This window comes from Vigna angularis, chromosome 4, assembly GCF_016808095.1.
Source record: "Vigna angularis cultivar LongXiaoDou No.4 chromosome 4, ASM1680809v1, whole genome shotgun sequence".
In the NCBI taxonomy this organism is placed as follows: domain Eukaryota; kingdom Viridiplantae; phylum Streptophyta; class Magnoliopsida; order Fabales; family Fabaceae; genus Vigna; species Vigna angularis.
The window spans coordinates 6,957,043-6,975,145 of record NC_068973.1 but is presented as its reverse complement, the minus strand read 5'-3'; the positions used below and the strand labels follow the sequence as shown (position 1 = coordinate 6,975,145).

The 18,103-nt window shown below is 31.9% G+C and overlaps 1 protein-coding gene across 1 annotated transcript; it reads left to right on the top strand.

The window, feature by feature from the left end:
* Positions 1-1,618: 1,618 nt before the first annotated feature.
* On the top strand, positions 1,619-3,581 carry LOC108330786 (dof zinc finger protein DOF5.4). Its single transcript, XM_017565335.2, has one exon. The coding sequence runs from the start codon at positions 1,843-1,845 to the stop codon at positions 2,803-2,805; it is 963 nt and encodes a 320-aa protein (XP_017420824.1). The 5' UTR covers positions 1,619-1,842; the 3' UTR covers positions 2,806-3,581.
* Positions 3,582-18,103: the final 14,522 nt, after the last annotated feature.

The window sequence follows — 18,103 nt, the reverse complement described above, 5'->3', positions numbered from 1 at the left end:
CCGTGCCCGGGTGTCACATGCCCACCAGCTTTTGCTCTGGTTCGTCCTCGAACCACACCGTACTGGGAGAGGCTAGGCTCTGATACCATCTGTAACGCCCCGGCAACTCACAGGGACCATCTGTAACGCCCCGGCAACTCACAGGGACCATCGACTGCCCCCACAGATCACCACCAGGCTTTCCAGTGTGCTTTGTCCTCACTCGCACACTTTCCGGGAAAACTTCCCAGAAGGTCACCCATCCCAGAATTACTCCAAGCTAAGCACGCTTAACTATGGAGTTCTTATGAGTCAGGCTACCGAAAAGCAAATGCATTTTTGGTGATATGAGTAGCCAAATCAATCCCTTTAAGATATCCTTCAACTGTATAGTCCCATACCTACACAGTCTCCAGATCCCTCTCATTCCGGTGTATGTCCGATTCGTCCATGTACCCCTTCCACCCGAAGCTGCCAGGAGCCGCTCCTTGTCTGTGCCCCCTGCACCATGCTTCTTGCACCGGCGTCACTCCCCGCCCTCGTCTCCGTGCCCGGGTGTCACAGAAGTCGACCTTAGTGGACGACAGAGTGATGCCAGATCCTATTGTACAATAGAATAAGCACTTGTTTGTAGTGTTAATACGTAAGAATGTCAAAGAGATATTAGATGTTTTGGAAATGATTTATAAGGCAACAGAATGTGTTGAGGTTGTTAGGAAAGAACACCTCATACAGTAGTATGAAATATTTTGGATGTTTCAGAGAGTAAACAACAATGATGGACAAAGATGATCTTATTGTTATGCAGAAAGAAAATTGACAAAAAAAGAATAAACATCAGAATTTTGTAGTCCTTGAACAATAATTAACAACCTAAGATATTAAAATACATCACTTTCGTTAACATGATAACTTTGTTTAGAAAGTCAAGAAAACATAAAATTAAGTTGAAAAGACTAAAAAAATAAATATAGAAATTTTGAAAAGAAGAGAAAGAACTCATTACTTAAGAATACATAATGTAATAGATTTTAAAAATCAGTAAAATATAAATCTTATCTTTTTTGGTCAGTAAATTTCCAAGATTAAAAAAAACTATTTTCAATATAAGAAAGTATCAATATCTCTTAATAAATATCAAAACACAAGTTGAAGAAGAAAAAGAGAGAAAAACATAAAAAAAAAAAAGAAAAAACAATGCGCACCTTCTTCTACTACTAATAAAGAAACGAACTTGTAGCTAATTGAAGATGTAAAGTAATTTATAAGTTTTGAGTTGATTAATACGAAATATTGAATTGAACAATTTAAATTGATTTAAAATATCTTCAAATTTTTTCAATCTCAACCTCTATTATACTTAAATATAGTTTATTTATTTATTCTTCAAATAATTTTATATACTATTTGATACCATTTAAATTAAGATTAAATTATTAAATTAATATGTGAACAATCCCAAAATTTGATAATATTAATATAAATATTTGAGTGAAGGTTTGTTTTAAGATTTTTGTTATAGGAGGGACATATTAGTATTTTGGTATGGTGTGTGGTGGGCCAGCTGTGGGCAAGGTCGTTTCGGTCAATTGCCCTGAAAAATATTAGAAAAATGGAAGATAGCGATACGAGACGGGCAGTGCAGTGGTCTGCAGGGATATTTGTCAGTCCCAAAGACTCTTTCTTTCGCTTCTTCTCCTTCACACTATTCCCCATACCTTCTTCAACAAACTGACACTTCTCCCAAAACATAGTACACTCTCAGACACACCAGAGAAACAAACTCTTCTTTCTTTCTTTCTTTCTTCCACACACCGCAAACAACTATCCTTCCAAATTTTCACCTTCCATTTCTGGCCGGAAATGCAGGATATACATTCCATCTGCGGCGGTGACCGCAGGCTCAGACAGCACCACCAGCACCACCACCAGCCGCTAAAGTGTCCACGCTGTGACTCACTCAACACCAAGTTCTGCTACTACAACAACTACAACCTCTCCCAGCCACGCCATTTCTGCAAGAACTGCCGCCGCTACTGGACCAAAGGCGGCGTCCTTCGCAATGTCCCCGTCGGCGGTGGTTGCCGCAAGTCCAAACGCTCCAACAAACCCAAAACTACCGCCAACAACACCAACGATAGCAGCAATAACAACAACAACAATCCTTCCCCTTCCTCGCAGATCGCTCCGGCAACCGCGTCCACGACGCCGTCGGCTGCGGAGCCGGAGCGCAACTCGAACTCCCACTCCAGCAGCGAAAGCTCCACACTAACCGTCACGGAGGCGATGTCGGCGCCGACATCGAACACTTTGTCTAGCAACGCTTTGTTCCTGGACAACGTCCGCGAGCCGAAGCTGTTCGCTAACGCTAATAACCCATCTTTGGAGGGCGGTGGCGTTTTCTCTGAGATAGGGAGCTTCAGCAGCCTCATTGCTTCAAATAACGAAGCATTGGGGTTTGGGTTTGGGAAACGCAGTAATAACAACGGCAACAGCAACAGCAACATCCTCGATGCGACGACGTTTCGGTTCGGCGTTACTCATCCGCAGGGGAATAATAATGATCAGGTGCAAGTGGCGGGCGGTAGAGAGCAACAGCAGAATCATGAGGAGTTCGGTACGGCGTCGTTTCTCGATCTGACGGCGCCGCTGGAGTTTTCTTCGTTGGCGCAGAAGAGTGGTCATCATGGAGGGTTTGGGTCGTTGGATTGGCAAGCCGGTGCGGATCAAGGTTTGTTTGATCTCCCTAACACCGTTGATCAACCGTACTGGAGCCACAGTCATTGGTCCGATCAAGATAATCCCTCTCTCTTTCACCTTCCTTGAGAGCACTGAAGAAATTTCTTTTTGTTTTTTTGTATCTTGAGAAGAAAAAGCAAAGAAAGAAAAAAAAAATGTGGAAGGAAGTTAATTAATTAGCATATGTAAATTTTTGTTTTAGTTGTTTTTGGAGGGTGATTATGAGAGTCATCATGTGCATGTGCAACTAACAAAGATGATGTTAGTTTCTTTTATTGTGGATTTTTATTTATGGTTTTGATGTATGATGTATGAACATGGGATGATGGATAGATAAACATAGGAATGGTGTTTAAATATATAATTGGAGATTGTAAAGTTGTTATGGCGTGTTTGGAATGGTATTTCATCCGCACTATTAATGGCTATGAATTTGAAAAGGACGCATAACACTTTGTGTATAATGTGCCACGTCACGATGCATGTTGATAATGACGATAATCATGGCCTGATTTAAGGCCACGGAGGTGTTTGCTACAGCGGAATGATGAAGAGAAGAAGGGATGGGATGGTAGAGAGAGGTCACATCGGGGATGATGACTCCACGTGGCGGGACTGATGAGTGAGTGCGAGATGTAGGGATGCCATGGCTGACAAGACATGATGAATGTGATGGATGAGTGTGCCACTCATAATCAAGATTAAAAAGATCACAAGAACGGTGGTGAAGAACAATGGGTGTGGCCAATGCTGTTGGTGCAGGTGATAGTGCCCCGGGTAAGCAAATATTTGTACCTTTACCTGAACAGAATATGTTACAACTTCTGAATACTATTATCCTCCAGACAAAGATTTCTGATTTTCATCTCACTTCATAAACTCCTCCGTAATTACAATTTCATTATTATTTTTTAGAGGTTGAGTTCTGTTTATTGAGTCAATTTTGAAAAATTCTTTTTTCTTAAGAAATTATAATATTCAAACTATCGATCTATCTGAAAAAATATAGTAATTTTATAATTTGAAGATATCAACTATAAAAAAAAAGTAATGCAAATATAAGAATAAGTTACATATCGTTTATATAATTCATCGTATAATTTTTTTACAAATGAGTTAATTTAAGTCGTATAAAATGAGGGAAGTTAAGTGAAGTCGAATTAAATTCAATTATAAATGGAAAATTTAATATAATCTAATTAGGTTGGATGAGTCTTTGCGAACTCAAATAAAGCAAATCCTAACAAAATGCCTTTTCTGTGAGGAAACTTGAAAAAACAGATTGGAAATAAGTTTATAACTTTAGAAAAAGTTAAATTTTTAATATTAGTAAATATTATTACTATTTAATTTTATTTGCATAGAAATTATTAGATTTAAACTTTAATGTACTAATTTCAAATCTCTATTTTAAAACAAATTAATATTAAATGTTGTTACTATATTTTATTTTGATTAAACTTATTAATAGTATTATTAAAGTTTTTTTATATATAAAAAGTAATACAAAAACCGTACGGGTAATAGTAATTATTATTAACTATTCATCTAAAGTATTAAAGTAGATTTATTTTTGTTATTAAAGCAATTGTATAAATTAGCATCAATGATATAATTTTTGTTATTATTAAAATAAGTTAATTTGTTACTTTATTATTTATAGAAGAAAAAATGAAATAATTTTTGTTAATAATTAAAATATGTATCTAACATAAATAAAGTTAAGATGAAATAGATAATAAAGGAGACAAATATGCATTGGACTATGGATATCTTGATTAATTATTTTCTTCTCTTCGTTAAAGTCCGATAGTGTATCATTATTTCTTATGTGTAAATCCTTACTATGGTTAAAGGGTTTCATATTATCCCCTAACTAAAAAGTATTCTTAAATATTTTATACCCTGATTTAAAGACTATCATCAAGTTACATCATCATCAATTTTTAGGTTAATTAATTCAAGAATAACCTTGTAATTTATAAGCTAGAAAGACTTGTCATCATAATATTTCGTTACCGAATCAAACTTAGTCTAGAGCATGTAATTACACAGGTTATTGGACAATAAACACTTTCATTATGAGTCAAATATAATTCAATAATTTATTAAATCGTATGCTACCTTTCAAATACAACTTTAATATCTTTACAACTATTATCTTTTTCAACGTCACCATCATAAAACTAGATATCTCATACCGCCATATAAACTACATGAACCACAAACCTTATATGAGTAACAACTTTCGCAACAATCACTTTACGAAAACAAAAAAAATATGAACGCATAACACAAACGAAGAAGGTAGAATATTAAAAATTTACTATATCACGAGTTTAGTCCATAAGATCAGTATTAAAAGTTTACTGTAATCTTAGAAGTTTTTCACTTATCACAAGTTTAATCCATGAGATCATACGAGTTTGAAAGCTTATTAAGAACATATGCATGAAACAAGATATGGAATGAAACATGATAATAAAGGAATAAATATAATTCCACAAAAATGAAGAATAAACGAAAAAAAATGAAAGAGAGAAACTTATGGATTAATGGAGGAAGTCAATCCACTTAAGAAGAGTATTGAAATGAATTGTCACTTGATTCTATGAACTAAGATAGAATTTACGGTCTGTCACACTGATGTGTATCTTACCGTCTGTCTTGGGACCAAATACCACCAGGCTATCCATCCAGGTCGAACACCTAGGCTGTGCCCAGTATGACCTAATAATATGGTCAGTTTATCAATGATAATGACTCATTAAGCCCCTAATACAGATTGAGGTGTGATTCGACAATCATTAGACCAGCAAAAAGTAAAGACTCATCACAACTAGTATAAATAAAGGTCACAGGTATGACTTTAGGATTATTATGCACATTATATGCATCACTTGTTGTGCTAGCCGATCAGTTATATTATTGACTTGAACATCAGAGTGCCTTTGACAGGTACTCACACACACAACTTCGACAAGAAGGTGGGAGAGAGAACACCGTAACTTGGATGATGGAGGACCACTAAGGAGCCCATCCGGTATTCAGGACAAATTAGAGTGCTTTGAGTAAGGATCCTCAACCCCATACCTGAAACATAATCTAAAAGAAAATCAAATTTATGGATTAATGGAGAAAGTCATTTTACTTAAAGAAGCTTCAAGTTAAGTATTGAAATGAATTGCCATTTGATCCTACCAACAAGATCTAAGAAAAGTCTAAAAAATACTTTAGAATTTAAACATCCATTCAACATCATAAAAAATTATTTACAAATAGAAGGAAAAACTATGTATAGCCATTACCTCAGCTAAATGAAAGTCAAGTACATATAGAAATAAAATGAAATTATGATCCAAGGCCTTAAACATTTCGCTTGACAATTCAAAATACAAATAAAAGAAAATAAGAAAAATTTCCTAATGTTAAAAAATTTAACACATGCTTTTGAAGCATCACTTCATTCATGGTTGTCATGCCTTAAATTTCCTATTGACATTTTTTAGTTTTGTTGACTAGCTTGGTGAACCTTGTATGGGATGAATTAGACTTTGAATGTCTTCAATTGCTTCATGCATATTTACACCTCTTGACTTCTTGGGTGTAGGAGGTTGAATTACAATTATTTGCAACCATTTTTTCACATGAAAGAAAATACAATTAAGCATCAAATATTTTAAAATTTGCAACAAAATAAATTTTACCACACAAACATTATTTATTGAAAACTATTTATAATCATACCTATCCATGTACAACACAACACTAAAATCAAATTACTAAATTTGCATCAATCAACTACTAGTATTGTACATAAGTTTAAAATAAATTGAATTTACTCTTAGTTCTTTTTCAAGTCAATTTTACTTGCCTTATTTTTACTTGTATAACTCACAACTTTGGACGTTTTCAATTTCTTTTAATTGGTTCTTTTATGTGCTTTTGAAATTCTAAACTTACACCAAATATTAATATATGACTATAGTAAGAATTGAATACTTGATTCCTATGCTTGAAGTATATGAATTAGTTCCAACTCTAATCAACATCAAACTTATAGTTAACTGAAATTTTGTTATTAGGAACTATAATTTCTATAACAAGTAATAGAAAATAAAAGGAAAAGTTTAAAGGAACAATATGAACATATGACTCACAATTGGATTGCCTCATCCACTACTCATAGATGTCTTACATGTTAAAGATGCAATGATTGTAGTGTTAACTTTCCTCCTTCTTTTTGCTTCTCTTACATTTTGATTATGATCCAACTTCTCAGTTTGTTTGCCATATATGTCATACTTTAAAAAGATTCTACATGAAGAGGTTTAATGTATGTTAGACAATGTCACATTAGATAATTTAGGTTGATATCTTGCACAATAATCTTCTCTAGAGGCAAAACCCAAGTGTATTTTATTGATGTTGCTCAAAGAGAAGATATATTGCTTCACAATGCATCCAACCATCTTAGTTAATTCCTCCCTATTTAAATCATTTATCTTAAATAATATTTGGTAAATGTCTTGATGCTAGAGTAAATGGTTGATCAAAGCAACATAAAGGGCATTTATCATCCATCTCCTAAATTCTCTTAAATATGCATCATGTTAATGAATAAAAGATGAGGCAAGTTAAAATGATATCATATTTAGAATATATATATATATATATATATATATATATATATATATATATATATATCTCCTATTATGTGTGACGAGCAACTATCTTTCAGGTACTATGACAAGGTTTTCTTTGTTTGATTAAGTAAATTTGCATGAGGGGTTATGTTTGCTTTATGCATCGATATCTATATGGATCCTTAGTGGTTAGTTATGTGTGATTTTTTCCTCAAGAAATTATTAAACAATGTACTTGTAGACATATTGTGTGAAAGATGATTAATTTTGACATCATTCTTTCTCTCATACCCTGTCATAGTTTTTTCATGGAATTTTCTTGAGCTTCTTATCAAGAAATCCAAGGATTTTCCATTAATATTTGATTGGGAGAAAAATTTTCTAAGAACAGAATTTTCATATATAAGAACACTTATAGTCTTATTTTATATAGGCCTTTTTATCCAAGGCTTCATCTTGCATGAAACAATTATTTCTTAAGCCTTTCAAACTACATGATTTGATTATCACAATTTCGTTTCAAATCCTTGTTTTCTTCACACGTAATTTTGTTTTTTGCCTGAAGTTTTGCACACTCACAAAAGGTACATTAGACAATACTTTTATTGTTTTTAGCTTTTAGAATTTTTAACTATTTGCATGTAACGTTTTAAGAGTCTTGTATGTTGTAATTATTCTAGCAAATCTATCTCTTCATCAACTTTGTCATATGTTAATTGAATAAAATGTATGATAGAGAAATCTATTTCTTCATCAAATGCTTTTGATATGGAATTGCGAGCAATGTTTGGTATACGACTAATATGAACTTGTTGTTTAGACTTAAATTATGAAAAATCCAAATCTTCCCAAATTGCCATAAGGTTCTTCTTATATTTTTATACTTTTTATGTTTTTCTTTGTTCTTTTGCTTTGGATATTTTACTCCTTGCTTTGGACATTTTGCTCTAGACATTTTGTTTAGTGAAATGGTTAACATTAAATATTTGAATGATTTTGGATGCTTAGATTTTGCTTTCACTTTGCAAGCCAATAGAAAAGGCCCTTGATTGTACATTTAGAATAAATGTATATCTAGGTTTCAAATTAGGAATAAACAGTCTTGATTTTAGTAGTAGAGAAATATTGATTTTCAAAGATGTTCTTTTTTATGAAATTGTTTTCCCTTCTCTTTAGATAATTTTGTTGATACTTCACACTCTACAACATTTTTTCCTCTTATTCAATCTCTTCCTAAAATACTTAAATCTAAATTTACCCCAAGGTTTGTCATAGATTTTATAGTTGAGACTACCATATCTACTATTCTCAATCCTCCTATTTGTAGGTCCATTGATCTACCTATTTCCATTAAAAGTCTATTAGACTTAAGAAATCACCATCGTACCTCAACAATCACCATTGCAACCTTTTTAAGTTTGTTGCTTCATCTATATCCAACATCTATTTTGCTAAAAATTTTCCAAAACTATAAAATCTTCATTCTTAACATTTTAACCTTTATTGAGCCAACTGCAAACAAATGAGTCATCAAGTATCAATATTAGAGACAGGTCATTCAAACTTAATTACATGTCCTTTAAACACACATGACTTGGGTTGTTAACCTTTACCTTTTGGAAAACAACAAATGAACTATAAATGGATTTTCAAAATCAAATTATATGATAATGGCACATAAGAGAGACACAAAGTCAAATTGGTACCTAGATGATTCATTCAATTACATTGGTTTGATTATCTTGAGACTTTTAGATCTATAATTAGGATGTAACTAAAATGAGTACTATTAGACTCATCCTATGTTTGAAAGTTCCTCCATAATGACATTTTAAACATCTACCTACACAACAATTTTTATTGGATAAAGAAATTTTAATGCACGTTTTCCTTGTCTTATTGTTCCCTTTTTCAATCATGTTTGTATGTTCCAAACATTATTGTATGGTCTAAAGCAAGCAACTAGGTAGTAGCACACAAAGTTGGGTCAAGTTTTGATACAATTTGATTTCATGTAATCCATATTTGATAACTTTTTTTTAACCAAACAAACCAATCAAAGATTCATGACAATTCTCATTTATATGATGATTTGTTTCTTAGAAGTTCAAATTAAGCAAACTTAAATAAGATAAAGGAATTTCTATATACAAAATTTACTATCAAGGATCTTGCCAATTAAAAATAGTTATTGAATCTAGAAGTTGTAAGATCAAGAAAGGAAATTACATTATTTCAAATGAAATATCCAATTCATTAACACTCTCATGCATCATATATACTTAAAAATTTTACAAGAATAGAACTTTTGACACTTATAAAAGGCTTATAAAAAAGTTGATTTACCTTGTATATTAGACCTAACATCACATATAATGATGTTCATTCTCTCGAACTCTCGAACTGTTTCTCAATTTTCCATCTACGTAATATCATCATTCATGATTATGAATCGGAAAATGTTTTTTTGACAACTTTTTTATAACATTTTGACAACATACACGTGGTGACTTGTGATGGATTCATTTCAAATATTTTTAAAAAAATAAATTCAAACAGACCAATAAAATAATTATATGTGGTCATTGTCAAAACAGTTGTTATAAAAAAGTTGTTAATGTATCAAGGTCTCTATGAATCATCTTATAAATAAAAGAAATCACCTCCACATGAATTATTCTTTTCACTTATTCTAACTAGAAAATATTGATAAACTTTATTGAAATTTTAATTTAAGCACAACACATTTTATTTTCTATGTATTTTAAATAATATAACGATGATATTATACTCTTTTTAATATTATTAATTATTATAATAATTTTATCAATACCTGTTGGATCACTATTAAACTATAAGACATTTCAATGATGAGTTCAATTTTAATAATATAACCTAGAAGCATAAACTAATAATATAATTTATTATTTAAAAATAGCATTTGGTCCTTAAATACGTAAAAATGTGACAGTGTTAAATTTCACATAACCATCTGGAGAAAAAAAACTAGTTTTAAGAGAGAAAATTGATTTAAGTGTTGTTAGTAGAAAGTGTATTGTATGATCGGACGACCATCCACACGAAAAAGGAGTGGACGGTTTCGAATATCTAAACCTCCAAATACGAACAAGACAAATCTGAAGGTCATTTCCTCAAACACGAGCACAGGCCGAACAGACGGTCTCAGCAGCAAAGTACTTAAAAGACGCTAAGAATCGAGTGTAATGGACTGAGATTGAGTTGTAATTAGAACTCCACTAATCTCTAATCTTAAGTCCATCTCAAAAATTATAAATAAAGATAAAAGGTAAAATGTATCTGATCACACTTATTGTGAATTTAAGACTTTATTCTGATTTATTCGAACTGTTTACTGATTTAAACATCATGACTGGTTTAGAGCACAGACTAAGGAAAATTTGGACTAAGGACAAATACTACTATTCGAACAGTGTAGAAGTGAAAGTGTGTTTTGTGGAGTTGTTTGACCTAATAAATATGTTGAATTGTAGAAGAAGAAAAGAAAAATATTAGGTAGTAATAGAATAATAGAGCCAAAAGTGAGGGATGCACTGAGACAAAATTGGGGTGACAACGTAGGGAAGTGATTGTGATGGGTTGAGTGAAGAGGTAAATTGGATGGGAACATGTTCACATGCACATGGGACAGTGGGGGCTAAGGGCCTCCCATTACATCATTTCGTACTTCTCCAGAACTTACTCTCTCTCTCTTTCTTCATACCAATTTTCAAGGTTTTCATGATCATTCTATGCATATGGAAACTTTGAAACCAGACAAGTTCCCAAGAGGAAGCAAATCGCCTTATGTTTGAGTGGAATCCTTCTACATACACAGTTTTTTTCAAAATTTTGCAGCTTTCTCAATCCCCAAGATTGGAAAAGATATTGTGTTAGATGGTTCTTCTTGGAACCACCTTCAAATGGATGTCACTATCCATCCAAAGCCACCAACTATGGGCTTAACGCATTGGGCCCAGTTGGTCGGCCTGAAGCCTTCCCTTCCTCTTAGGGCCCACCCAACTCCTTCTGCTTTCATTGGACCACAGCACTCCATTCTCTACACTCGGTACACCAATCACTACCTCGTTGCAATTGCATGACAGGATTTTCTACTCTCTTTTGTTTTTCGTGCTTTGGCCTCTCCTCCGTGTTTACTAATTTTGTACGTTGCTTTTGTTTTCTCCTTCTGTTACCATTCCTATACGAACTTCGATTTGTTCTTTCCATCTTATATCAGACAATTCTTTCGATTTTCCTTTCCAAGTTTTTTAATCGTAACTTGAGTGAATAAATTACTCGTTTCGAAAGTTTTAAGTAAAATAAATGACAATTTTGGAAGAGGTTGTTGCAAGTACTGTTTCACTATTCTTTGACTTTCATTTAATTAAGTTTTATAGCTTTTCATTAATAAGAGGGGCATAATAACAGTTAAGTTGGGGTGTAATAGATATTATTTTCTCTCTTAGAAATTGGAAAATTTAAATTTATTTATTTTTCTTCTTATTATACTTTTTTCTGTAATTATTTTGAATTGATTTATCTTTTATTATATTTGTCTCAGCAAATAAAGCCTTAATTATTACAGCAACACATTTTTTTGTATTGTCTTCAATGATGACGACTTACGACATACTCTATTTGAATGAATTCAATCTTTGATGTGTTTTTGCAGGAGTAGTTAGGTCAGGAATATTAGTTAAGTTTGTAACTTGTAAGAGAAAAAATAACTTCATACACGTCTAAGAGACTAGATACACATTTCTACCACATGTGAAAACTCCAATATTCAAAACGTTTAGAAATAATTTTGCAAAGGTGGTCTATATTGTGATGACACATGTTTTGTACACCTATTTATAATTTTATTCTACATTTATTGCATTTTCCATATATTTTATTTTCAATTTTTAAGTCATTTCCGTAATAAATTAAGTTCATTGAACAAATTGATTTAAGTTTTGTAAATTCATTTGACCTTTGTTGACTGGTTTCGTTATGACTTTTTATATAGATATTATTATTTTTTTACTTATTTAAATTGCATTGGATTCTATATTTTGAGGGTTTCAAAATGAACATATGACTATGATATTTTTTATGGACATATTTGCTAATATTTTGTAAAAGAATTTATGTAGATTAAACTTTTATGTGTATTATTTTAAAGATTTAATTTCTAATTTGATCCTCTAATTTAATTTAAATTTTCTAAAAATCCTTACTTAATTGTTTTTTCTAATTTAGTCATCAGAACAAATATTTAGCATAACTATTTAGAAATAGTTTTAGGATATTTGTTTCGAATAACTTTCAAAAACCAGCTTTATGTCAAATGTTGAAAAAATTGTGAGACTAAGCTAAACCAATGGGTGGTGATTTGGTTTTAAAAACTTTTTTAAAAGATTAACTCTTTCTTAAACTTCTTAGAAAGATTATTCTTATTAGAAAATTGAATTCAATTGATTGTGGAATCTTGATAAAAATTAGCAATAACAAGATAAAAGAGATAGTGAAAGAGAGACGTCTCAAAAATTTATATTGGTTCATAAAGTCCTACAAAAAAAAAGTCCCACAAAAAAAAAAATAAAAAATTTACTGCTTCGGTTAGCTTTAAACCGAGGAAAATCATACCCTTTTATGTCTCGGTTTTGAACCGAGGCAAAAAAAGTTGTAGACTTTTTGTCTCGTCTGGATATGTCTCGGTTTTGAAACCGCTGTCTATTGGCAAAAATAATCGTTGTCGTTTCTCCTGACTGCACTAGTGGACGTTGCCAATAAAAAAGATTTCAAATGAATTTCTCATTGTTTTTCATAATATTATCATATGTATGATAGAGTGGATCAAAGATTTTATTTATACAATTTTGAAAACACAAATTAAAAATCAATTTAGATGTATTATAATCGATTATAATATATAATAAGTGATTTTTAGTAAAATTTGAAATTCACTTAAAACGATTTTTGATTTAATTAGTATTTTCAAATGATAATTAAATATTTCAGCTTTTCATTTATTTCATAAAACAACTTAAAACAAAGTTAATTGATTATTAAAGAAACTAATTGATTATTATTTTTTGAAAATCATTTTTCAACTCTCAATTCCAATCGGCTAACAAAGCATACAATCAATTATTCCATTCCATAAGAACACTTTAATTTATTACATACAACTACATCGATTAAAACAAAATTAAAAATTCTTTTCACATTTTTTAATTTTTCAAAAATATATATATTTTAATTAATTTAAAGATACACTATCTCTCAAAAATATTTTTTCTTAATTAATTTTAAGATTAATTGAGTGCTAAATTCGAAACTCGTGTAATACAATGGAAACTATCATACATACTATGTGTTTCGAGTGTAGAGTCGACGATCTCCACGAAACACGCTTTTCACACTTTACTCCAAGTTAGCTTAGGTAATCTTGTATGTCTTAGTCCAAATCTTTCCTTGTTTATGCTCCAAACCGTTCGGACGTACCTGCTAAAGGTACTCCAATGTTCAAGTCAGTTGATCCGATCAGGGGTTAGAGTAAAGTCTAAAATTCACAATAAATGAATCCACCAACCTTCTTACCTTTAACCTCTATTTATAGGTTTCGAGATGGCCTGAGATTAGTGAAAACTTAATCACAACTCAATCATGGCCTAAAACCCACTAAGCAACTCTTATCCATAATCTTGATTTGACATGTATTTAAAATGGTTCATGCTAAGGCACGTCTGCTCGGCTTCCCCTCCTTCTTGACCGCTCGATTAATAGACTACTTGTCTTTGACCTATGACTTGTTGGCCGGTCAGATTGCTCTAATGATATCATCCGGTCAGTTTTGTCATATGATCGTCTAGTTCTATGGTACACATCTTCAAAACATCAATTTTAAAACAAGTTCTTAATTTGTTTTTCAAGACTAAGTCATAACTTTTATTCTTATTACTTTATCCCTTTTTACTAAAGAATTCGTAAATTAATTTGTTTTTGGTGGAAAGGTGTTGTGAATATAATGAACCAGTACGTTTCTCTTGTCTTTTAAATATATTTAAGAGCAATGATACGATAACATATTATATATTCATTTGATCCATTTTATAAGAATAAAATAATTATAAAAGAGATAAATTTTTATATCTATAAAAGAAAAGAAAAAAAAATGCTAAATAAATATAAAAAGGTTGTGTCGAAAGTATCATGCATATGAAAAGGCAAAAAGGTTATTTGAAAAAATTCAGGATAATGGGGCTCTTACAATTTCAAATCAAAAGGCCAACTCTGGGGACGTTCGTAGATGGCAATCACGTATGCATATTCCAATTATCCTATAGAAGGAGAGGAATAGTAGTAGGGCTAAATTGAGAAATATAAAGCATTTATTGAAAGAAAATATATTGTGTTAACTTAAGACAGAAAAGTGAAGATATTTGTTGATTTTATTAAGTTGTTTTAACACGATTAAAGATGAATTATTAAAGAAAGATAGTTGAGTTTGAATGGAAGATCGCTGAGCGCCAAACGCCTGTAGCCATTTTGATCCACAAACACCAACATGCTTGCACAAGTGCTTGGAAGATGGGAACACACTGGGACAATAAACAAGTTTATAAGCACCATCATACTTCTCAATCTTCACAAACTACCGCTGTCCTTTAGAGACATCAAAGTGCTCCACTTTCCACATCGGAGAATACTCAGCACAACTGGTATGATCAGTGGAGAACACCATGTTCAAATCAGTTAGGGTAGATGCTAAGGTTAGTACAATAGGAATAGTATTTATATATTTCTTGCAAACCATCTTCCTAAACTCCACCCATCAACCAGAATACAAATTACTCAAAACCAGTACAAAATAAAGTGATGAAGAGAACATTGCTAGCTTTAGTCCTTCTTTGTGCCCTGATCTCACAACCAGTTCTCAAAGAGTGGCAAACCATCGTTTGGCTCTAAGTGCTGTTCCATTCCAAGTTAAATTCCTCAAGGTCTAACCAGAGTTCCTCTTGTTGTGCACCAACAACTATGAATGGTTAAGTGCGTTTCTCATAATGATGTGTTCATTTGTAAGGAAATAGATAATATTATGGACAAATATGTGCTTCTAATTTTGTATAAGTACACTTCAGTAATTTATGTGATCATTTCTAAACACAGAATAGGCACGTACGCCTTTAATTACATGCAATAAATGCATTATCACCACTGCATAATTCTGATAGTTCACATAAATACCAAATGGAGCTACACTTAGGAAATGATATATAGTAACTATCATTAAAAGTTTCAAATTTTAACCTTAACTTTAACAGCTAATGGTCTAAATACCTCATTAAAGAAATTTTTAACTCTAGTTAAAAATCCATTTCTTATGAAGAAAATTTTCATTTGAAACATTTTTCAATATTCTAGATACCCATAATCAATTATGACTACATTTATTTGAATTTTTTACTCTTTTTATTATAATAATAATAATAATAATACTAATAATAATAAATATTATTATTATTATAATATAATAATAATAACAATGAATAAAGTTTTGGTACGTGGGTCGATTATTTCTTTTCGAAAAAATGGTTGTTCATTTCATATCTTCAAATTCAACTCTTATTTGTCAATTTTGATCGGGGATACATGTCAAAGATCTTTCGATGTTAAAGTTAGTTCGGTTTCGAAAGTAAAAATAAAAAATGCATAATTAATGAGTCACCTACCACCTTACCTTGAAACTTTATTTATATTTCTTGTTATGAAATTTTTATTAATATAAGCCTAGTTATGAGCCAAACATGACTAATTGCGATTAAACCATTAACCAAAATGATTTTTTGAGTAAATTCCCTTACTTTGATCGTTTGGTTGTTATCATACTAATGTACTTTTGATTGTTCGGTCTAGTGTAAGGAACTATAACTGTTTTGCTAATTGAAGGGTCGACATTTTGGCTACTGGTTGACCGAATGAACACCATCTAAGTTGAGAAGGTGTTTGTACTTTGACCACTCAATATTATGTTATACGTTGATCGCTCGTATTGAATTATGACCATTGAAGGTCACTATTAGTATACTTCGAAATTTGAACTTATCATGTGAAGCATTGGATCACTCTAGACTGTTAGATGCAAAAAGATCTAACGATTGAGACTTTGAGATTGTTGAGATACGCACTTCCATAAATAGGTGTGAAGTTGACTTGTTATTATCACCTTTTTCTTTTGTTGCCTCTGCTTCACCGTTCATTTTCTCGCTTTAGGTAATATTGTCAATCATTCTCCTTTCTTCGTTTGTGGAGTCTTCTAATATGGATGGTCGGGAATATGCTGAAGACGCGTCGTCAACATCCTCATTTAAGTCTTTGCACGGTAGCCATGGATCAACTGAATCTTCACAAAGGATGAACACCTCCTCCGAATGCTTCGCGAAGGATGATAGGCTTTTAACTCAGCAACAACAACAACACTCAATCACACTCCCTGTAAAAGTTCTCGCTCTATGCCAACACGCCAAGTTCTCAAAGCCACAACACAAGGGTTCAACAAACCCTATAACACTTATAACCGAACACTGCAAATAAGATTTTCTGAAATACACTTATTTCATCTTTTAGAGTGAGAGTCCCAATTTGATTAATAGAAATCTCATTCAAGGATACCTTCAAAAATCCGTTGTCAACTAATTAACGCGTGATAATCAATTATCCAATTATGGTAATTAATTATGCATATAATGAATGAATGCACAACTGTAAACAAAACTTGCTTAAAAATTCTCATAATTGCTCATTATAATCAATTATGGCAAGTCATAATTGATTATTGATAACCGATTATTATAAATTGATAATCAATTATCTTGAGTATAAAATGAGATTTTCTGATTTAAAAATAAATTTTAACGCAACCTAAGGCAAAGAATACATAGAATCAAATATAAATCACATCCTATACATAAATCTACTAAATTACAAAGGCTTTAATATAAAAACAAGTCTTCATGAAAATCTTCCTTTGACTTTGAGACATCATCAAAATTTCTTCTCTTCAGCTTTATGCTAACAATCTCCCCTTTTTGATGATGATAAAAAATATTTTGATTTAAAGCTTTTTGTAACCTGTACTGATATGTAACTCATGCATAACTTAAAGAAGAGAGATTAGTAGACAAGAGATAAATATAATTAAGCCTTTAAACATATTTATACCAATTGTCAGAGCGACTGCAGCGGAATTGTTAGCGTGGAATAACAAACCAAAGAGGGTTTTTAATACGAACGTGTGCCTTTTAATTTCTACTCATTTTAAACTTACCAATCAAATAATAAGGAGTAAGATTGAGAGAAATTTGCACAAATGATTTTATTTTGGTTCGGATCTTACCAATCCTACATCCAATCGTTTATCTCAAATCAAGATAAACAGTTCACTACTCACAAAACAATTACAAATTACAATCACAAAGAAACAATTTGTAAAAGTTTAGAAATCACCTCTCTTGTTACCCCAAGAAATGAAAGTCACTTCCTCTGTAACCCACAAGGGATGAACACCTCCTCTGAATCTTCACAAAGGATGAACACCTCCTCTGAATCTTCACAAAGGATGAACACCTCCTCCGAATGCTTCACAAAGGATGATAGACTTTTAACTCAGCAACAACAACAACACTCAATCACACTCCCTGTGAAAGTTCTCGCTCTATGTCAACACGCCA

Excerpts from the sequence above, each read along its gene's own strand:
- LOC108330786 (XM_017565335.2), top strand. The coding sequence starts at position 1,843 with ATGCAGGATATACATTCCATCTGCGGCGGTGACCGCAGGCTCAGACAG.